A 23,352-nucleotide genomic window follows, 5' to 3' on the forward strand; every position below is an offset into this window, starting at 1 on the left:
CCAATGAAACACATTTTAAATACCTTGCTCCAGTTTTGTCCATCTTGTTTAAAAAACAGATTCGAGGTATTTTGTGTTTATCAGCTTGCCTCCATACTGTGAGAGTCTGGGCCTAAAGCAAAGATGAGTTAAAAAACTACACATTGTACAAAAGTAATTATGTTAATAGACCTGGAATGAAGAGATCCAAAAATCAGTACTGTCACGTGGAATTGGGCCCTATTCTAGCAGAGAATTAGGCCACTGCACTTATATTTCTAGGGTCACTCTTTTGCTATCAAGTTAAAACAGCTGGGAATGTGATGAAGCATGAAGGAGAGTGTCCTTAAAACCACTTGAGGACACTCTGGGTGAACTAGGTGGCCACTCAAAGGGAATTAACACCTAGGAGGTACTGAGAATCATGGAAAGTGAACTTAATTGAGAATCAGGAGACCTACTTTTTGTTTGGTTTCACTTTCATTGTAAAGGTCATATGACACTGAATTCAGTTAACGTCAGGTTAACTGAATTATTTTTGCCCTAATTATTTCAGACACTTGTTTTTAGGTAAAAGAAACAGGAGTGTACTATAAAAACACTCTTATGATTTTAAAAATTACATAGTTTACTGTGAATATTCAGGTAAACTAAAGAACTTTTAATGGAGAAAAAAGTTACAATTCTCATTTTTCTTCCATTTGACTTTTTATTTTTTGCACATATTATAGTTTGAGTCTATTATAATATCTGTGCCTAATAAAGTCTAATAGCCCTGAAGCAAAGCATAAGAAGGCTAAAGTGCCAACATGAGTTATAGTAGAAGCCAGTTTGTTATTTTTTAGGTAAAATTTACATACAATAAAATACAGATATTAAGTGTATAGCTCAATAAGGTTTGATAAAAGTCTGTCTGTGCAACTACTACCCCAAGTAGGACACAGAACATTCTATTACTCCTGAAATTCTTCTCCTCCCTGTCTCCTATAAGCAACCTGTCCCAACTTCTGTCACCATGGATTCAGTGTATTATTCTTGAACCTCATATAAAATAGCATGGCTTCTTTGGCTCAATATGTTTCTAACATTCATCCACATTGTTAGGTACATCCGTTCTTTTTAATTATATAAATGTACCAGTTTGTTTTCCTATCCACCTGTGGACACGCACTTGGACTGTTTCTAGTTTGGAGCTCTTATGGATTTAGCTGCTATAAAAATTCTGAACATGTCTTTGGTGGACAAATGTCTTCATTCTCTTGCATAAAGATATAGGAGGAGAACTGCTTGAGTATATTGAAACTTTGTAAGAAACTTACGCCAGGTGCGGTAGCTCACACATGTAATCCTAGTACTTTTGAGAGGCCAAGGCAGGTGGATCACTTGAGATCAGTAGTTCAAGACCAGCCAGGCCAACATGGTAAAACCCTGTCTCTTCTAAAAATACAAAAATTAGCCAGGTGTAGGGGTGCATGCCTGTAGTCCGAGATACATAGAAAGCTGAGGCAGGAGAATCACTTGAACCCAGGAAACAGAGATTACAGTGAGCCAAGATTGCGCCACTGCACTCTAGCCTGGGCAACAGAGTGAGACTCCATCTCAAAAAAAAGTAAATAAATTAAACTTCCAAATAGTCTTCCAAAGCAGTTGCATTATTCTGTAGCCTTTTTTTCTTCAAGTGAGACAGGGTCTCACTCTCTTGCCAAGACTGGAGTGCAGTGGTGAGACCAAGGCTCACTGCAACCTCAACCTCCCTGGGCTCAGGCAATCCTCCCATCTCAGCATTTTGAGTAGCTGGGACTACAGGTGCATGCCACCACATCCAGCTAATATTTTTTTGTATTTTTTTTTTTTTTTTGGTGCAGCTGTTTTTTATTTCAGGGAGACAGCAGGGGAGGGGGCTCAGTCTTTCTTGGCAGCAGCTTTCCTCATGGCGGCTAGGACATTGCTCAGCTCCTCCCACTTCCTCTTGGCCCGGATGTGTGTCCCCACCCTTTTCTTGATGAACTTGAGGGCCCGTTTGTCCTTGGAGACCTTCAGCAACTCCATGGCGCGCCGCTCGTATGGGGCAAAGCCACACACCTCCCGGATCATGTCCCGCACGAACTTGGTGTGCTTGGTCAGACGCCCGTGGCGGTGGCTGTGCCTGAGCTTGCTCACGTTCTTGGTTACCTTGTGGCCCTTGTTGAGGCCCACGGCCATAGGATACCGAAGAGCCATGGCTGCTACTCTCCAATGGCGACCGTGGCGGAAAGCTATTTTTTTGTATTTTGCAGAGATGGGGTTTTGCCGTGTTGCTCAGGCTGGTCTCTAACTCCTGGGCTCAAGCAAACCAACCTGCCTCAGCCTCCCAAATTGCTGGGATTACATGCCATGAGCCACCATGCCTGGCCTCTATTTTGCAGTCTTATCAACGATGTGCAAGATTTCTAGTTGTTCCACATCCTCATCAACATTTGCTATCACTCTTTTTAATTATAAGCATTCTTTTGGGTGTGAAATTGAATCTGTGACTTTTAATTTGCCTTTTCCTGATGACTAATGAGATTATGCCTCTTTTCATTTGCTTACTAGTCATTCATGTCTTCTTTTGTGAAGTGTCCATTCAAGTCTTTTGTCCATTTTTTTCTGGGTTGTTATTATTGACTTATAGTTCTTCATATAGTCTGAATACAAGTCCATGATTATACATATATACTGTAACTACTTCAGCATTTATTTCCCAAGAACAATCATATTCTTTTATATAACCAATACTATTATTGCATTCAGTAAATTTAACATTTGTATAATACGTTTATCTAATATTACAAATATTTTCTCATAGTCTATCCCTTGAGTTTTTAATTTTTTGTTTTAATGAACAGCAGTAATTTTTATAAAGTTCCAGGAATCAACTTTTATGTTTCATGCTTCTTACGTCCTCTAAGAAATTTTTACCTACCCGAAGGCTGTAAAGATATTGTTCTTCTAGAAGCCATATATATATACACACACACACAGACACACAAACACACACACACACACACCACTGTGATCCTCTCCAAATTAATTTTTGCATATGATGAGGTGGGTGTGGGGGGCTGAATATCATAAATTTTCAAAGAACAAAAACATACTGCAAATCAGAACAAACAACAAAAAACTCCCACCATCCCACCTGCCAGCTAAAAGCCCATCCATTGTTTAGAACAAGAGCCTTCTGCTTCACAAATTCAGAAACTTCCTATTTAAGCACATTTCAATCTTGTAAGTAATGCAATCTGTTTGAATGATTAAGTGTCAAATTTATATAAAGTTGTAACAGCAGAAAGGTGGAACTATCAGGAAATAAAGTGACCCAGAAAGAAACAGAAATAACAATGTATAATCAATCTCACACCATAGTGTCTTCTGCCAGAATCCACAAAACTATGGTAAGCTAACTTCTTAGCTTTAAAGCAAGGTAGAATCTCCGATCCTTCACAGTTCTTGACACTAGATTTCATATTTCTCCCTCTACTATGAAATTTCTGAGATCACATGTAGATTACGTATCAATATTAAATTCTGATTTCCTTTTACCATCGATTTACATGAACTTACCAAATAGATGGTTATAGTTAACTAAATCTGATATATTCTACTTTTTTAAAAATCATGCTGTTCTACTTCATTTTACTTTGGCAATACTTTTTACCTCGACACCAGCAGAGGCATCAAATACAGCCACTGCACCATCCAATACTCTTAGGCAGCGCTCAACCTCCAAGGTAAAGTCCACATGACCTAAGAAAAAGATAAGACATATAATACCTAACATCTTTTTAACAAAACAAACAAAACCATTATATGATCCAGCAATCGCACTATTTATATATATGTACACCTAGGAGTGAGATTTCAATACTTTGGGTAGGTTGTGTGTGTGTATATATATATATGTGTATAAATACACGTGTGTGTATATATATATACATGTATACACACGTGTATATACATATATACACGTGTGTATATACACACATACATACAAAGTATATACACATATGTGTGTATATATATATATATATATACACACACACACATATATACATACACACATACACACACACACACATACCCAAAGTATTGAAAGCAGAGTTTCAAAGACCTATTTGCATACCCATATTCATGGCAGTACTACTCACAAGAAACAAAAGGTGGAAACAACCTAAATGTCCACTGAGGTATGAATTTAAAAAATGTGATACATACATACAATGGAATACTATACAGAATAAAAAAGCAAATGTCATAGCATATTGTCACATGCTACGATATGGGAAAATTTGAGGGCTTTATGCTAAGTGAAATAAGCCAATCACAAGAGAACAAACACTGTATGGTTCCACTTACAAGAGGCATCTAAGCTAGTCAAATTCATAGGTATATAAAGAAAATGGTGGTTAGCAAGGGTGGAGACAGGGGACAAAAGAGAATTGTCGTTCAATTAATATAGTTTCATTTCTGCAAGATAAAAAAGTTCTAGGTGGGGTGTGGTGGCTCTTGCTTTTAATCCCAGCAATTTGGAAGATCACGGCGGGCAGATCATGAGGTCAGGAGTACGAGACAAGCCTAGCCAACACAGTGAAACCTCGTCTCTACTAAAAATACAAAGATTAGCTGGGTGTGATGGTGGGCACCTGTAATCCCAGCTACTTGGGAGGCTGAGGCAGGAGAATCGCTTGAACTCAGTAGGCAGAGGTTGCAGTGAGCCAAGATTGTGCCATTGCATTCCAGCCTGGATGACAGAGCTAGACTCTGCCGCCAAATAAAAAAAAAAGTTCTGGACATCTGTTTCACAGCAATGTGATTATACGTAACACTACTGAACTGTACACTTAAAAATGGTTTAGATGGTAAATTTTGTAGCATGTTTTTTACCACAATCAAAAGCAAAACAAAAACCCCACACAAACAAAAAACTCCAAATGGCACAGCATCTCTGTATTACTGGAATAGTACCATACCTGGTGTATCAATTAGATTGACTCTATACCCCTTCCAATCAAATGTAACAGCAGCTGACTGAATAGTAATGCCTCTTTCTCTCTCTTGGGCCATGAAATCTGTCACTGTGTCTCCATCATCAACATCTAGCCAGGAAGAAGATGATACAGTTTAGTCTTAAGTGTATTTTATCCTTGCTCAATATCTACCTGAGACAGTTTAATCTGCCCTAAGAGAAATCGTTCTTTAGGTTTAATAGAACCTTTACTCTTTCAGTAAGTAAATCTTCATGGTAGAAAAAGTTTTTCAACTAGATTAGTAATTTTGCCATAAAAGTAATTTTTCACCAACTAATCTTTTAAGTTTACTGAACCATATACTTCTTTTATTTCTTACATACCATAACTATCATTACATCCCCTTTATCTGATATCCTTTCCTCCTGATCCTTTGATAGAAGGCAGAGTGGGACAGTGAAAGAACACAGACAGACATAGCTTTAAATCCCAACTTTACCACTTAGCACTCTATGATCCTGAGCAAACTACTTAGTTTGTAAAATAAGGCTAGTAAAACCATCCTTGGTGGGTTGTTATAAAGATGAAACGAGACATTATATAATGTACCTAGTCTAGCAGATGATAAATGGTGGCCACATGGAATAGAGAAAAAAAAATCATCCAATAGTAAATTATCCTTTACAAACCCATATCATTACTAAACTTTCCAAAGAGAAAGGATTTATTTGTACAAATGCAAGTAGTCTTACACAACTTCTACAGTATAAACTCACAAAAAAACACTGTCCTGAACTTAGCCAGGTACAGTGGCTCATGCCTGTAATCCCAGCACTTTGGGAGGCTGAGAAGGGCAGATCATGAGGTCAGGAGATCGAGACCATGTTGGCTAACATGGTGAAACTTTGCCTCTACTAAAAATACAAAAATCAGCTAGGCATGATGGCACGTGCCTGTAGTCCCAGCTACTCGGGAGGCTCAGGCAGGAGAATCACTTGAACCTAGGAGGTGGAGGTTGCAGTGAGCCAAGATCATGCCACTGCACTCCAGTCTGGGCAACAGAGCAAGACTCCATCTAAAAAAAAAAAGAACTATCCTGAATTTTATCAGAAAAAATTCATTGAAATTATTCTGCAGTAAAATTCTGCAGCTGAATTATGTATATTATTCTAATAACCTGATGGTGGGTGCCTGTAATCCCAGCTTCTTGGGAGGCTGAGGCAGGAGAAATGCTTGAACCCAGGAGGCAGAGGTTGCAGTGAACCAAGATTGTGCCACTGTACTTTAGCCTGGATAACAAAGTGAGATTCCGTCTCAAAAAAAAAAAAAAAAAAGAAACAACTTCAGCGCTCAAGGACAAGGCTTTCAAATTAAAAGATAATTTGTAAAGGAGAATTTATTATTGGATGAATTTTTTTCTCTACTTCATTCCATGTGGCTACCATTTATCCTCTGCTAGAAAAGGTACTTTTCTATAATGAAATGTCTCATTTCATCTTTATAACAACCCAGCAAGGATGGCTTTACTGGCCTTATTTTACAAACTAGGTTAAGTAGTTTGCTCACTGTACCACTAAATTTATAGAAAGTAAGAGAAATTAAAAATGGTTGATCTTTACCATTATCATGGCCTTACACTACCATTTATTTCAGCATTAATTAAACGCCTAAAATGGTAGCTACTTGCCCCATATATGTGTATGTGTGCATGTGTGTATAAATATGTATACACACATATAACCTAGGCACCAGAGGAGGAAATAGCAAGAAAAATGTATTTGACAGCAACTCAAAGACAACTCTATGTTAACATCTATAACTGTTTTAGTGTCAGTTATTCCCAACATCACTGTCTGAGAAAATAAATATCATTAAGGATACAAAGACCAAATAACTGCAAGTTCCAAACAAGACAGTAAATTTTAAAAACACTTACACAGCAGTAAGATTTTTCACAATTATAAAGATCTTTATTTCACATTATCTTTATGATTATTCATATAACTAATAAAGTCAACCTTGGATCAGCAAGTTCTACAACAGTCTGGATAGTTTTAGGCTATGGTCCTAACGAGGAAAAAACTTCAAAAGATAGTCTGTATAAAAACATAAAGATTCACTGCAGTTTGACTCTCAGGAAGTCCCATCCTTAGGGGAAAGGGGAGAGCCCTACATCAAGGGAACACCCCACGAAGCAAAAGAATCTGAACAGCAGCCCTTAAGTGTCAGATCCTCACTCTGACATAGTCTACCTAAATGAGAAGGAACCAGAAAAACAATTCTGGTAACATAACAAGACTCTTTAATCCCCCCAAAAATCATACTAGCTCAACCAGCAATCTCTGAATTGCCAGAAAAAGAATTCAGAAGGTCAATTATTAAGTTGCTCAAGGAGGCACCAGAGAAAGGTGAATACCAACTTTTAAAATTTTTTAAAGATTACAGTATATGAACAGAACAATCTCCAGAGAAATGGCACAAATAATCACAACTTCTGGAAATGAAGAACATACTTAGATAAACGCAAAATACACTGGAAAGTCTCACCAATAGAATTAAGCAAGTAGAAGAAACAACTTCAAATGCCAGGCGTGGTAGCTCATGCTTGTAATCCTTGCCCTTTGGGAGGATGAGGCAGGCAGATCACCTAAGGTCAGGGGTTTGAGATCAGCCTAGCCAACATGGTGAAACCCTGTCTCCTCAAAAATACAAAAATTAGCCAGGCCTGATGGCAGGTGCCTGTAATCCCAGCTACTTGGGAGGCTGAGGCAGGAAAAATGCTTGAACCCGGGAGGCAGAGGTTGCCGTGAGCCCAGACTGTGCCACTGCACTTTAGCCTGGATGACAAAGTGAGATTCTGTCTCCAAAAAATAGAAAAAATAACTTAGGCACTCAAAGACAAGGCTTTCAAATTAACCCAACTTGATGAAGATAAAGAAAAAAGAATTCAAAACGAAATGAACAAAGCCTCTAAGAAGTTTGAGACTATGTGAAATGACCAAACATAAAAATAACTGGTGTTCCTGAGGAAGAAGAGAAATCTAAAAGTTAGGAAAATGTATTTGACGGAAAAATCAAGGAAAATTTCCCTGGCCAGAGAGAGATCTAGACATCCAAATACAAAAAGTTCAGAGAACACCTGGGAGGTTCATCACAAAAAGATCATCGTTTAGGCACACAGTCATCACATTACCTAAAGTCAAGACAATGGAAACAATTTTAAGAGCTGTAGGGAAAAAGGATCAGGTAGCCTATAAAGGAAAACCTATCAGATTAACGGCAGATTTCTTAGCAGAAAGCTTACAAGCTAGAAGGAATTGGGATCCTGTCTTAGCCTCCTTAAGACAATTATCAGCCAAGAATTATGTATTTGGAGAAACTAAGCTTCATAAGTGAAGGAAAGATACAGTCTTTTTCAGACAAATGCTGAGAGAATTCACCATTACCAACTCAGCACTACAAGAACTACTAAAAGGAGCTCAAAAGCCTGAAAAAAATCTTAGAAATACACCAAAAGAGAACCTCCTAAAAGCATAAATCTCACAGAACCTATAAAACAATAATACAATGAAAAAAAAAAAAAACAGGTATTCAGGCAACAAATAGCATGACAATAGTAACTCACATCTCAATAGTAATGCTGAATGTAAATGACCTAAATGTTCCACTTAAAAGACACAGAATGGCGGAATGGATAAGAATTCACCAAGTATCTGCTGTCTTCAAAAGAGACTCACCTAACACTTAAAGATTCACATAAACTTAAGGTTAAGGGGGGAAAAGATATTCCATGCTAAAGGACACCAAAAGTGAGCAAGAATAGCTGTTCTTGTATCAGACAAAACAAACTTTAAAGCAGCAACAGTTAAAAAAAGACAAAGAAGGACATTATATAATGAGAAAAAGACCAGCCCAACAGGAAAATATCACAATCCTAAATATATATGCCCATAATAAAGCAGCTTCCAAATTTATAAACCAATTATTACTAGACCTAAGAAATGAGATAGACAGCAACACAATAATAGTGGGGGACTATTTAATACTTCACTGACAGCACTAGACAGGTCATCAAGGCAGAAAGACAACAAAGAAACAATGGACCGGCCAGGAGCAGCGGCTCATGCATGTAATCCCAGCACTTTGGGACGCTGAGGCAGGTGGATTACCTGAGGTCAGGAGTTCAAGACCAGCCTGGCCAACATGGTGAAATCCCATCTCTATTAAAAAATACAAAAATTAGCCAGGCATGGTGGCAGGCACCTATAATCCCAGCTACTTGGGAGGCTGAGGCAGGAGAGTCACTTGAACCTGGGAGGTATAGGTTGCAGTAAGCCAAGATCACACCATTTCACTCCAAGCTGGGCAACACAGTGAGACTGTGTCTCGAGAAAAAAGAAAAAAGAAACAATGGACTTAAACTATATCCTAGAACAAACAAACTTAATGGATATTTACAGAACATTCTTCCCAACAACTGAAAAATATATATTCTATTCATCAGCACATAAAACATTCTCTAAGACCACATGACAGGCTACAAAACAAGTCTCAATAAACTTAAGAAAATCAAAATTATATCAAGTACTCCCTCAGACCACAGTGGAATGAAACTGGAAATCAACCCGAAAAAGCACCCTCAAAACTATGCAAATACATGGAAAGTAAATAACCTGCTCCTGAATGATCGTTAGGTCAACAATGAAATCAAGGTGGAAATTAAAAAATTATTTGAACTAAACAAACAATAATAGTGGTGCAACCTATCAAAACCTCTGGGTTACAGCAAAAGTGGTCCTAAGAGGAAAGTTCATCGCATCAAATGCCTACATCAAAAAGCCTGAAAGAGCACAGACAGACAATCTAAGGTCTTATCTCACAGAACTAGAGAAACAAGAACAAACCAAACCCACACCCAGCAGAAGAAATAACCAAGATCAGTACAGAACTAAATGAAATTAAAACAAACAAAAGATACAAAAGTTAAGTGAAATAAAAAGCTCGTTCTTTGAAAAGACAAATAAAATTGATAGACCATTATTAGTGAGATTAACTAAGAAGAGAAAATATCCAAATAAGCTCAATTAGAAACAAAACAGGAGATATTAAAACTGATATCACAGAAATACAAAAAAATCATTCAAGGCTACTATGAAAATCTTTATGCACATAAACTAGAAAACCTACAGGAGATGGATAAATTCCTAGAAATATACAACCCTCCTAGATTAAACCAAGAAATATAAACTCTGAACAGACCAGTAACACAAGAAGAAATTAAAACTCTGAGCAGACCAATAACACAAGAAGAAATAGAAACTCTGAACAGAAAAAAACTAACAGTGAGATCGAAGTGGTAATTAAAAAGTTACCAACAAAAAAAAGTCCAGGACCAGATGGATTTGCAGCTGAATTCTATTAGACATTTAAAGAATTGACTCCAATCCTATTGACACTATTCCACAAGATAGAGAAAGAGGGAATCCTCCCTAAATCATTTGATGAAGCCAGTATCACCCTAATAACAAAAGCAGGAAAAGACGTAACAAAAAAACAGAAACTATAGACCAATATCCCTGATGAACACAGAAGCAAAAATCCTCAACAAAATACTAGCTAACTGAATCCAACAGCATGCCAAAAAAATAATCCACCATGATCAAGTAGGTTTCATACCAGGAATGCAGAGATAATTTAACATCTACAAGTCAATAAACAATTAAAAACAAAAATCACATGATCTCAAGAGACCCAGAAAAAGCATTTGAGAAAATCCAGCATCCCTCTATGATTAAAACCCTCAGCAAAACTGGCAAAGAAGGGACATACCTTAAGGTAATGAAAGCCATCTACAACGAACCCACAGCCAACATTATTATACTGAACAGGGAAAAGTTGAAAGCATTCCCTCTGAGAACTGGAACAAGACAAGGAGGCCCACTCTCACTACTTCTATTCAACATAGTTCTGGAAGTCCTAGCTAGAGCAATCAGACAAGAGAAAAAAATAAAGGGCATCCAAATAGGCAAACTGGAATCCAAATAGGAAGTGGAAACTGTCACTGTTTGCTGATAATATGAATGTATACCTAGAAAAACTTAAAGACTCATCCAAGAAGCTCCTAAATGAATTCAGCAAAGTTTCAGGATACAAAATTAATGTACACAAATCAGTAGCCCTGCTATACAACAACAGCAACCAAGCTGAGAAGCAAATCAACAACTCAACCCCTCTTACAATAACTGCAAAAAGAAAAAGAAAAAGAAAATACTTAGGATATACCTAACAAAGGAGATGAAAGATCTCTACAAGAAAAACTACAAAATACTGTTGAAAGAAATCATAGATCACACACACAAATACAAACACATCCCATGCTCACAAATGGGTATAATCAATATTATAAAAATGACCACACTGTCAAAAGCAATCTACAAATTCAATGCAATTCCCATCAAAATACCACCATCATTTTTCACAGACCTAGAAAAAACAATCCTAAAATTCATATGGAACCAAAAAAGAGCCTGCATAGCTAAAGCAAGAGTAAGCAAAAAGAACAAATCCGAAGGCATCACATTACCCAACTTTATACTACAAGGCCATAGTCACCAAAACAGCATGGTACTGGTATAAAAATAGGCACATAGGGCCAGGCAGGGTGGCTTATGCCTGTAATCTAAGCACTTTGGGAGCCCAAGGAGGGCAGATCACTTGAGGTCAGGAGTTTGAGACCAGCCTGGCCAACATGGTGAAACCCCATTGCTACTAAAAATAAAATAAAATCGCTGGGCGTGGTGGTCGGCACTGTCATCCCAACTACTCAGGAGGCTGAGGCATGAGAATCGTTTGAGCCCGGGAGGCAGAGTCTGCAGTGAACTGAGACTGTGCCATTGCACTCCAGCCTGGGCAACAGAGTGAAACTCTGTCTAATAAAGTAAAAAATGCACATAGTCCAATGAAATTGAACAGAGAACCCAGGAATGAAGCCAGATACTTACAGCCAACTGACAAGCAAAAAAATAAAGTGGGGAAAAGGACACCCTATTCAACAAATGGTGCTGGGATAATTGGCTAGCCACGTGTAGAAGAATGAAACTGGATCCTCATGTCTCACCTTATACAAAAATCAATTCAAGATGGATCAAAGACTTAAACCTGAGACCTGAAATCATAAGAGTTCTAGAAGAGAGCACTGGAATAACCCTGCTAGACACTGGCTTAGGGAAAGACTTCATGACCAAGAACCCAAAAGCAAATGCAACAAAAACAAAGATAAGTAGATAGGACTTAAACTAAAAAGCTTGTACACAGCGAAAGAAATAATCAGCAGAATAAACAGACAACCCACAGAATGGGAGAAAATCTTTGCAATCTATAATTCTGACAAAGGATTAATATCCAGAATCTACAAGGAACTCAAATGAATAAGAAAAAAAACAAAAACAATCCCATCAAAAAGTGGGCTAAGGACACGAACGGACAATTCTCAAAAGAAGATACACAAATGGCTAACAAGCATATGAAAAAACGCTCAACATCACTAATTATAAGGGAAATGCATATCAAAAGCACAATGTGATATCACCTTACTCCTGGAAGAATAGCCGTAATAAAAAATTTAAAAAAAACGAAAAAACAGAAGTTGGTGTGGATGTGAAAAGGGAACACTTTACACTGTTAGTAGGAATGTAAACTAGTATAACCACTGTGCAAAACAGTGTGGAGACTCCTTAAAGAACTAAAAGTAGAACTACCATTTGATCCAGCAATCCCACTACTTGTTATCTACCCAGAGGAAAAGAAGTAATTATACGAACGTTACTCGACCACACGTTTACAGCATGACAATGTGCAAAAATATGGAATCAGCCCAAATGCCAATCAATGAGTGGATAAAGAAAATACACACACACACACACACACACACACACACACACACACACCCCTCATGGAATACTACTCAGTCATAAAAAGGAACGAAATACCTGTAATGGCATTTGCAATAACCTGGATGGAATTGGAGACCACTATTCTAAGTATAGTAACTCAGGAATGGAAAACCAACATCATTTGTTCTCACTCGTAAGTGGGAGCTAAGCTATGAGGATGCAAAGGCATTAGAATGATACAATGAACTTTGGGGACTCAGGGGGAAGAGCAAGAGGAGAGTGAGGGATAAAAGACTACACAATGGGTACAGTGTACACTACTTGGGTAATGGGTGCTCCAAAATCTCAGAAATCACCACTAAAGAACTTATTCTCCTAATCAACCACCTTGTTCTCCAAAAACCTATTAAAATAAACCAACAAAAAACCTTAGAAAATTGTCCTTTTAGAATATAAAGTCTAAGATTCTTTATCTTTAATTATAAATAAACCAGTTAGGATAAAGACATAAAATTAAGGGCAATCACAGAGAAAGTGTGTGTATACAAAAAAGAACATTCTATGTGGGTTCTATTTTTATATATTGAGTTTCTTGACATCACAAGATTGTGTGTATGTCCAGATTATTTTACTGTGAGAGCAAGGTCTTGATATTCTGCTTTATAACTGTAAATTAACTTATTGCCATGACTTTTGTAGGTGATTTGCAGCTTAATGACCATAATTACTGTAAAGCTTGATTTTCCTTCTTGTTACAATAAACTGCGTTAGTTTGAAATAAATAAAACACATGGAATATTATTCAGCCTTATAAAGGGAATCTTCATTTGAGCCCAGTTTGAGACCAGCCTGAGCAACATACTGAGGCCCTGTCTCTACTAAAAATACAAAAATTAGCCAAGTGTGGTGGCACCTGCCTGTAGACCCAGCGACTCAGAAGGCTGAGGCAGGAGGATCTCGTGTGCCCAGGAGTTTGAGGGTGCAGTGAGCTGTGATTGGGCTACTGCACAACCAGAGCAAGATCCTGTCTCTAAAAAAAAAAAAATTACAAATTACAAAGGAATCCTGACATATGCTACAACATGGATAAACCTTGAGGACACTGTGCTACATGAAATAAATCAGTCATAAAAAGACAAATACTTATGATTCCACTTATATGAGTACCTAGAGTAGTCAAAGTCATAGAAAGAAAAAGTAGAAGGGTGGTTGCCAGGGATTGGGGAGAGGGGGAAATGGGAGTTATCTAATGGGAATAGAGCTTCCATTTTGTAAGATGAAAACATCTTGAAAACTGGTTGTACAATAATGTGAATATACTTAGCACTACTGAACTGTATACTTAGAAATGGTTAAGACGGTAAATTTTATGTCATTTTTTTAACCACAATTAAAAAAACAAAAGATAACTAAGTTAAGGATTAACAAAATCCTCTCCTCTTCAACATGAGAATATAACCTCTGGTTACCTTTTTTTGGTTCTTTTCTTCTAGAAACCAGATAACAGAGGTATGTTAACTATGTTCCTAGGCAATATAACTTACGGAAAAAATAACTTCTGATTGGTAAGCTAGATCTGAATTGTGAAGAACTATAAATGAATTCTAAGTACCTTATGGAGATACAAAACTCTGGGCTTCCCTGGGTATGGCATGTACCTTATGTGAAACCTGGAAGCTACTCCTCTGAAGTTATAACAAGAGATATTCATTCCTACGGGGCATGAATCTTCTAAGCTAGAGTGGTTCCTGTGAATCTTGCCACCTTGCACCTCATCTATTACTTTGGGGCAGTCGAAGATAGCTCCCAGGTAGCTATGGGGACGGCTATAAGACTCTTCTAGACAGAAACATCTAATGCTGGTTTGTTGGTAAGCTATGGTTCCTGCCCTGTAGCATTCTGAGTAGATGAGTGTTAAATGGGGCTTATGATAGTCTTATAAGTCTGAATATTTAGTTGAATCTTAGAAGACCCTTTGATGGGTATTTCAACTACCTTATCTTTAAGTTGTGGTTTAGACATCAGTAGCTCTATGCCATATTCAAGGTGTGTAGTAGCTCTATGCCATATTCAAGGTGTGTAGGTTGACTTCTTAATAAAAATATTTTCCAATGATGCTTTTGCTAATTGGGGGTGGGAAGAGGAGGAATCCATTCTAACCTCCCAGTGATCTTGTATATCCAGAATAGTACAATATTCTTTCTGTGGTGGTAGTTTTGCCTGCATCAATATGAGCCATAATTCCAATATTACGGATTCTGTTTAAAAGGAAAAAATAAGGTAGACATTACCAAAATTATAAAACAATTTTATATAGCTGTCCAAATTTCAAAGCTAATATTTCTATAATTTATAAAATTGTGTAAAAACTAGAAAAATGGAAAACATAGAGTATATCCACATTACTCTGATAAAATAGCTAAGTAACAAAAGGGCTAACTACAACCTACAATTTTGAGAATGTCTTATATTCATTCTATGAAAAGTATGCTGCTATTACATTAAAATTTTTTAGCATTAAATTGAGAAAACAAATAGCTAAGATATATTATCAACATCTATTTAAAACTGGCTAGGGCAGAAAGTCATAGAAATTATGGCACTCACTCTTGTCCATCAGAGAAAATCTGTAAATTTTCATGACAGTCTATGCAAAAGCATGATATCAATGTTAGTACTTACTTAGCAATGGGAGGATTGATGACGGAGTGAAGGGATTTGATATCATTTCCTATTAAGCCTAACGAAAAGAAAGTTAAAATTGAGCTGTTACATTTATAAAATTTTCCTTTAATTTATAAATGAAAGACTTTAAAATAACTTTAAGCAAATACTATAATGTCAAATAAAGTACAATTCAAGCTAAATAAATCTAAAATGATATTTATTTTTAGCAATGCATAAGGAAAGGTATGGATGACAATAAAAGAAGGTAATAAATATCAAGTTCTAGATCATCTCCTCAGAAAAATGCAGATTCACCCCAATCTCTGCCACCTACTTCATTTCTATTTATAAAATTATAGAATTCGAATAAATGCTCATAATGACAATCTTAAGGCATTGATCCTGAGTCAAAGAAAAATTTTAAAACGCACAGTCCTATAAACCTGCCTTTTCCAGAGTTTGAAAAGCTAACAGTGATCCTTGTGTCAGTTGATAATTAATTATTATACAATTTGGAACTTACCTTCCTCCACAGTCCTAGGGCACAATACCTTTAAAGACAGCCCAGGAGGTTTCACTGAATAGAAGCCATGACAATTTAATACTTTTGAAAAGTCAAGTAGTATTTCTAAAATAAAAATGACCATATGGCTTCTTCTATGCTTAACATACAGTTTGCTAATATTAAGAATACTAAAGAAATAAGGCAGTTACATTTATAAATTTAATTAAAACCTTCCTGTTATTTAAACCAGTTCTCCCATGTTTCTATAATACAAAAATAATTTTATATTATTTTTGAAACTACATGGTGGTTTGAAAATCAAAAGATAATCTACACTACTACAGTTAAATTCACATGAGCAAAAAACAGAGACCTAGATACATACCAATAATGCAGCCCATTAATCTGCCCTTGTAAGTCAACAGCCAATCAGTATTTTTATTCTGTTATTCTCATATGACAAACACAGTAATGAGAACAGCAACAGAACTAACCTAGTTTCATAGTCTACCATACATTTGCTTGTTTCAAGCACAGGATGGACATTAAGTCAGCTCCTCCGTCTTCCAGCTTTTGATGCCATATATCTAACCTGAACTATCCCAAACACTTAACCAAACCACTTATAACAATCCTCAAAATAAATCATTCTAGTAAATCTCTCTTAACAGAGAACACTTGCCTAAAAAACAGAAATAAACTAGAAAAAAAATATTTCACAAGAGCACTCTAAAATCAGATGGTACTCACATGGTAAACATCCAAACTAGCTACTAAAGCCACCAACCTTTCCTTTGCTCAGCTCATCAGTATATTCCTCAGATGAGGAGCACAACTCTTATTTCTATTTCCTCCTGGCACCTGTCAGAACACTCCCACCCCTAATGATCACAAGGAAATAGCCAAGAAGTAAAAAATGGTTAGAGACCCCTAATAAGGGAGGTTCTTGCAAACAAAAGAGAGAGAAAAGAGATAAAGCAAACAGTTTAGATAAAATTAGAACACTCTAACATTTGTACCTGGTAGGGAACTGTAATTTCTTCCAAGCAGCACATATGGCTTTAATCTTTTTAAACTTGCTCTTATTTTATAGCAGCATAAATTCTAGTAAAGAAAAAAAAGAAACTTGCATTAATTTTATTTTAGCATCACTTATTAGTTTTAACACTGTAATTATGCTTTTTCAGAAGATAAAATATTTTGTATATTTTTTAAGTAGTCCTAATTTATTAAGTCCAATTCTTTTAAAAAGTGACAACCCAAATATATCCTAGGGGAAAGAATAAGGATAAAACTAATACTGATTTGCTACTTTGCGCTGACCTTAAAACAACGGTTCTCCTCAACCTGCAGCATTAACATGGGCTGAGGGCTTGTTTAAAACACATGCTTAAGGCTCCACTCCAGACAAGAAAAATCAGAAACTCTTGGGGATGGAGCCAACCAATTTGTTTAAACTAGCTCTCCAGGTGATTCTGATAGGTGTAGTTTGAGAACCACAACCCTAGATTTCAGAAACTCAGAAGTTGAGTCAGAAAGGTTAAATAAAGTATCTCACCCTGGACAGACCTTGGTTTTCCTCTACATCTGCTGAAAGATTATGGGGGCAATGAACTCAGGATTACAGTAATTACACATTAGAATCACCTGGAAAGCTTCTTAAAAACACGGGGTGGGGAGAGAAAAGAAGAACTGGGGGAACTGGGTGGTGGTATTTTTTTTAAAATCCCTAAGGTGTCTCCAATGCAGCATTCAATTGAGAATCACTGAGTTAGGGAAGATGTGCTTAAGGCCAAATCTAACCTCCTCTACCTTAGCTGCTTACCTAACCTTCTCATGTTCTCACGTAGAGGTTGAATATTCCCCACCTCCGTTTATGCCTAGACTACTAGATACACATTTAATAGCTGCCAATATAGTTGGAATAGTTAGCGTATGTAATGACTGAGGGTACCACAGTCTGCTTTTTGTTTCATGAACTGCATATCTGTGTTATCTCTATTATTTCTACATTTGTCACCAAGTTTCTGGCAATAATATGCTACTATCCTTAGAAAATATTTCAAGACTAGAGACTCCAATTTCCACTGCATAATGACCAGGATAAGAAGACCCAGTGTCTATCACAGAGTGCATAATCTGAAAGTGTCAGCAATAAAAGTACTGATGAAAAACTGGATAACTCTGTGGCCCACTTAATGAGATCAGAAATTGAATATAGAAATATACCTTCTTCAAAATGCTGCCCAGGTGATTTTAAAGTAGAAAAAAAAAAATTGTAGACTAATGATAAGGCTTCTTAAGGGTTACAGGTTCTCCGATGCAGCAGTCACACCTTATCCATAGGGGATATATTCCAAGACCCGCAATGGATGCCTGAAACCCCAAATAGTACTGAACCGAACTGCTGTCAATCAAAACATGTTTCTGTTCATGTCTTCGGCCCACAAATTGAATGCCTTTTCCACCTTAACTAAGCTCTTATTATGTTATGTGACCATAACTTTTGCACTTTGAAGTGTGACAGTAAACCTAGCAAAAATTTTTCTTTCTTCACAATTTCAAAAATAGAAGATTCATTCCTATCATAGATATTAGCAACCTCAGCATATGACTTACCTTATTGAGCGGAGATTTTTCACCTTTTCACTTAAAGGGAACACTTTACAGCTTCTCTTTGGCTTATCCAAATTGCCAGTATCACTACTCTTGTGCTCTGGGACCATGATTAAGTAAAATAAAGGTTACTTGAACACAAGCACTGAACTACCACAACAGTGAATCTGATAACCCAGATGGCTACTGACTCGCAGATGGGGAGTGTACACAGTGTAGATATGCTGGGCAAAGGGATGACTCACATCCCAGGTGGAATTAAGTGGGATAGCATGAAATTTCATCACAGTACTCACAATGGCACACAATTTAAAACTTATAAATTATTTCTGTAATTTTCCATTTAATTTTCAGATCACAGTTGACTTTGGGCAATTGAAACAGCTAAAAGCAAAACCATGAATAAGGGGAAACTATTGTACTCCCTGTTAAGTCACTGAAGATAAAAAGAAATGACCTAAACAAGCTTTAATCTCTCACTTAGTTGTAGATAAAAGAGGTATTATTTCATTTGAGGTTTAATATCTCTGAGGTATACTGAAGACGTGATAGTTTAGAAAATAATTTATAGTGTTTTGAAGTGGATTCAGGAGTCAGAGCAGAGCTTAAAGACCAAAACAATATACCTGAGACAAATCTCAGAATGTCCAAGAAGCTGGCTTCCAAAAGCTCTGCAGAAGACAGCCAAAAGTAGTTTTATCAACCATTGTACAACTATGTTATATTTTGATATTAAGAGGAACTTTATTTCACAAGAGTCTCAATCTATGGATACTTAAGAGTACAAAGCACATTTGTTGTTAGCAGTTTAAAGATGTGCATTAGTGATGACATTCTTACAAGAGATATAAAACCCTATCCCTCCTTTCAAAAACAATGCATTTTAGTACCCGGAGACCAGCATTTAGCTGAAGCTGTTCTTTTTTAAATTAAGGTAATTCCCTCTTCTATTTCTGATTAAATTACGGGATTCCTTTCAAATTTGTTTGGCTTGAAGATTTCCAAAGGTTACGACTCAACTAAGTTTGGAATCAATAGCTGATGAGATATACTGAGCATTTTAGGGAGTAAAATAGCTGAGGTTGTTAAGGGACATTTAATTTTATAAGAAACGCTTACATTAATATGCACACTGGGTATTGTCTGATGACTCATTGCAAATATCCTCAAGTTGGTCAACATCTTGATCCTCCAAACTGTTATTCTCTGAAAAAACAAATATACAAAATTATAAAACTAAATTTATGTATCATATGTCAGCAAGGCATATGTAAGTTAGATATATGTAATATGTATGATAAAAATGTATTACTTTTAAAAAGTCAGAACAATACTTTTAGCTACCAAAAATTCAATGCATCATTCAGAAAATGAAAATTCTGATTAAATATGAGAAATATAGTTCTTAAAATTTTCCTTGTCAATGTACTTTAAAGTTTAAACATATGGCATTATTGTAGAAATCAACTTACTGAAATTACAAAACATTGTATCAACCAAAATGCATAGTTATGTAACTATATAGAATTTAGTATAAAAAGCTAAGCATCCACATATTAACTTGGTAACTTCTAATTGGCAGTAAAATTTATTGGTTCTATTGCATATTCTGATTCTCCTACCATAAATATGTAAAAACTAAATCACTTAAGAAATATATAAAAGACCTCTTCCTCTGATTATAGAAACTATGTATCTTTAGTTTAAAAACACTTACTAAATATTAACTATGTTTCAGGTACAATATCAAAGCTATGAGAAATGCAAGAGGCAGCTGAGACAGGATGGTAGGGAGACAAACAGACCATGTTAAACCAAGCTTGTCCAACCCTCAGCCCGCAGGCCACATGCGGCCTACGACAGCTTTATACGCAGCCCAACAAAAATTTGTAAACTTTCTTAAAACATGATATTTTCTTGCGATTTTTTTTTTTTTTTTTTTTTTTTTTTTAGCTCATCAGCTATTGTTAGTGTTCGTGTATTTTATGTGTGGCCCAAGACAATTCTTCTTCCAATGTGGCCCAGGGAAACCAAAAGATTAGAAACCCCTGGGTTAAACCATTGTGATCCATGTCATTAAGAAGACATGTCAAAACTCATTATTACACCTAAATCTGTTCTTTTCCGGATCTTAAATAAGGAACATTCACTACTCTTATTTAGAAAATCATCAAATCTTTTCATTTTATTTCCTAAATGTATCTTGAATCTGTTCCCTTTTTTTTTTTTTGAGACAGGATCTCACTCTGTCACCCAGGCTGGAATGCAGTGGCTAAATCTCAGCTCCCTGCAACCTCTGCCTCCTCAGTTTAAGTGATTCTCCTGCCTCAGCCTCCTGAGTAGCTGGAACTACAGGTATGTGCCATTATGCCCAGCTAATTTTTGTATTTCTAGTAGAAACCGGGTTTCATCATGTTGGCCAGACTGGTCTTGAACTCCTGACCTCAAGTGATCTGCCCGCCTTGGCCTCCCAAAGTGCTGGGATTACAGGCTTGAACCACCGTGCCCAGCCTTGAATCCACTCTCTCTTCATTGGTAATTCCAAAGTTCAGGGCCTCATAGTCTCTCTACAGTTATTACTGTAATAGACATTTAATAGACATTTTCCTCTTCTTACTTTTTATTTATTTTTTTGACCTCTGAACTTTTTATTGGCCTCCTGCTCCCCAAAGAGTCCCCTGCTTCTACTGGCCTAATGTCTCAGAACTTTGGTGTCATTGGTCTCAGACACCACTTTGCCATCCACTATCCGGCAGGTGGTGGTCTTTTGGATGGTTTGCATGGAGTTGCTGCTGTCCAGGGCATCACTAAGACTGAAGTCCCCACCATCTTCCAGCAGGTGGCGGTAGGTGGCGATCTCAGCCTCCAGCTTGACCTTGATGTTCAGCAGAGCCTCGTACTCCTGGGCCTGGCGCTGTCCCTCTGCCCAGGTCTGTGCCAGCTCTGACTCCAGGGGCAGAAGGATCCCATTGAGCTGCTCCATCTGCAGGGCATAGCAGGCCTCCACCTCCCTCAGGCTGTTCTCTAAGCTAATCTTCGTATTTCTCATGGAGTCCAGGTCGATCTCCAAGGACTGGACTGTACGTCTCAGCTCTGTGAGCGTCATCTCAGCAGTTTCAACCTCAGTGGACCATGTGGTGACCACTGTGGTGCTCTCCTCAATCAGCTGAGTCCAGTACTTGCCCAGCTCGGTTGTTCCGAGCCAGCTCCTCATATTGAGCCCAGATTTCTGCCATGATCTTGGCGAGGTCCTGAGATTTGGGGCATCTACCTCCACGGTCAACCAGGAGCCGGCAATCTGGGCTTGGAGGCCGTTTACTTCCTCTTCATGGTTCTTCTTCATGAAGAGCAGCTCCTCCTTGAGAGCCTAGATCTCTGTCTCCAGCTGCAGCCAAGTGACATTGGTGTCATCGATGACCTTATGGAGCCCATGGATGTCGCTCTCCACAGACTGGCGCATGGCCAGCTCTGTCTCATACTTGACTCTAAAGTCATCAGCAGCAAGACGGGCACTGTCAATCTGCAGAACGACGCGGGCATTGTCCACAGTATTTGCAAAGATCTGAGCCCTCAGGTCCTCGGTGGTCTTGAAGTAATGGCCCCAGTGTCTGACCTGGGGTCCCTTCTTCTCCAGGTGCTCACGGATTTTTGCTCTCCAGCTTCCGGTTCTCGGTCTCCAGGCTCCTCACTCTGTCCAGGTAGGAAGCCAGGCAGTCGTTCCGGCTTTGCATGGTCTCCTCGTTCTGGATGCCTCACATTCCTGCCAGACCTTCGGCCATCCCCGCAGCCAGGCCCCTGACCCCCATGCTGCTCCGGAAGCTGACGGAGCGCGTCATGGAGATGCGGGAACCAGAGCCCCCGGCGCCTGCATAGACGCTGGCCGCGCTGCTGACCGGCCAGGCGCCGTAGCTGGGCACCCGGACGGAGCCCACGGACCCGTAGTTAGTGGAGAAGGTGGAGCGAGTGGTGAAGCTCATGCTGCCCGGGGAGGAGAGGGAGAGGACAGGACTCAGGCTTTACCGACTCCTCTTCTTACTTTAACTCAGTGGTTGTCAATAAAAAGATAATTTGCACAACCCAGCCCTCCATTGCCCAAGCCTATTCCTTTCCATTTATTCAACAAGAATTTACTGTATGTCTACTCACTGCTTTCTAGATATTGGTATTAATGCAGTGAACAAAAGACAACAATCTCTGTCCTCATACCGCCTCTATCCTAGTCAGGGGATAGAGACAACAAACAGAAGTAATGAATACAATATACAGTTTCTCCTATGATGATAAGTGCTGTACAGAAGAATTAAGCAGCAAAGAGGAATTGGGACAGTTAGAACTGTAAGGAAAAAGATCAAGGAATGCCTCATTAAAATAGTGACATTTAAGCAAAGACCAGAAGTACATGAGGGAGGAAATTTGGGGGGAGTGGGGCGGTGAGAAGGAGTGCATTCCAAGCAAAGAGATTATATAACTTACTGTACCTAAAATATACAAATGTTAGTTATTACTAGTTCTGGTTTTAAAGAGAATGATGAGATCACCTTTAAATACAGAGCCTTAAAAAGCTGCCTCAAAGGCCCGGCGCGGTGGCTCAAGCTTGTAATTCAAGCACTTTGGGAGGTTGAGACGGTGGATCACCTGAGGTCAGCAGTTCGAGACCAGCCTGGCCAACATGCTGAAACCCCGCCTCTACTAAAAATACAAAAAA

At 37.9% G+C, this 23,352-nt stretch overlaps 2 protein-coding genes and 1 pseudogene across 5 annotated transcripts in view; all 3 read right to left on the reverse strand.

Moving 5' to 3' along the window:
* GFM2 (GTP dependent ribosome recycling factor mitochondrial 2) overlaps positions 1-19,902 on the reverse strand; it is a 51,527-nt gene extending 31,625 nt beyond the window's left edge. For 2 of the 3 annotated variants that reach the window (XM_017527645.2, XM_017527644.2), the window contains exons 1-7: positions 19,767-19,902; positions 17,051-17,135; positions 15,542-15,599; positions 15,020-15,117; positions 4,971-5,096; positions 3,659-3,747; positions 24-112 (exon numbers count right to left, since the gene is read on the reverse strand). In XM_017527645.2, the coding sequence (XP_017383134.1) occupies positions 24-112; positions 3,659-3,747; positions 4,971-5,096; positions 15,020-15,117; positions 15,542-15,599; positions 17,051-17,135; positions 19,767-19,829 (608 nt within the window). In that variant the 5' untranslated portion in view covers positions 19,830-19,902. Of the gene's footprint in view, positions 1-23; positions 113-3,658; positions 3,748-4,970; positions 5,097-14,854; positions 14,997-15,019; positions 15,118-15,541; positions 15,600-17,050; positions 17,136-19,766 lie in introns of those variants that run through there. The other variant, XM_017527646.2, reaches the window with a different exon arrangement.
* LOC108303717 (60S ribosomal protein L36-like) lies at positions 1,812-2,230 on the reverse strand. The gene has a single exon (XM_037738168.1). The coding sequence runs from the start codon at positions 2,197-2,199 to the stop codon at positions 1,882-1,884; it is 318 nt and encodes a 105-aa protein (XP_037594096.1). The 5' UTR covers positions 2,200-2,230; the 3' UTR covers positions 1,812-1,881.
* A 1,372-nt stretch (positions 19,903-21,274) lies between the features above and the next one.
* Positions 21,275-22,681, reverse strand: LOC108303713 (annotated as a pseudogene). The gene has a single exon (XR_001824952.2). The product of XR_001824952.2 is annotated as a keratin, type I cytoskeletal 18-like (transcript).
* Between the last annotated feature and the right edge of the window lie 671 nt (positions 22,682-23,352).

Source organism: Cebus imitator, unplaced genomic scaffold (assembly GCF_001604975.1).
Source record: "Cebus imitator isolate Cc_AM_T3 unplaced genomic scaffold, Cebus_imitator-1.0 Scaffold50, whole genome shotgun sequence".
NCBI classification, from domain to species: Eukaryota; Metazoa; Chordata; class Mammalia; order Primates; family Cebidae; genus Cebus; species Cebus imitator.

What these genes read in the sequence shown, in the direction of transcription:
- LOC108303717 (XM_037738168.1), bottom strand. Translation starts at nt 2,199, where the DNA reads ATGGCTCTTCGGTATCCTATGGCCGTGGGCCTCAACAAGGGCCACAAG.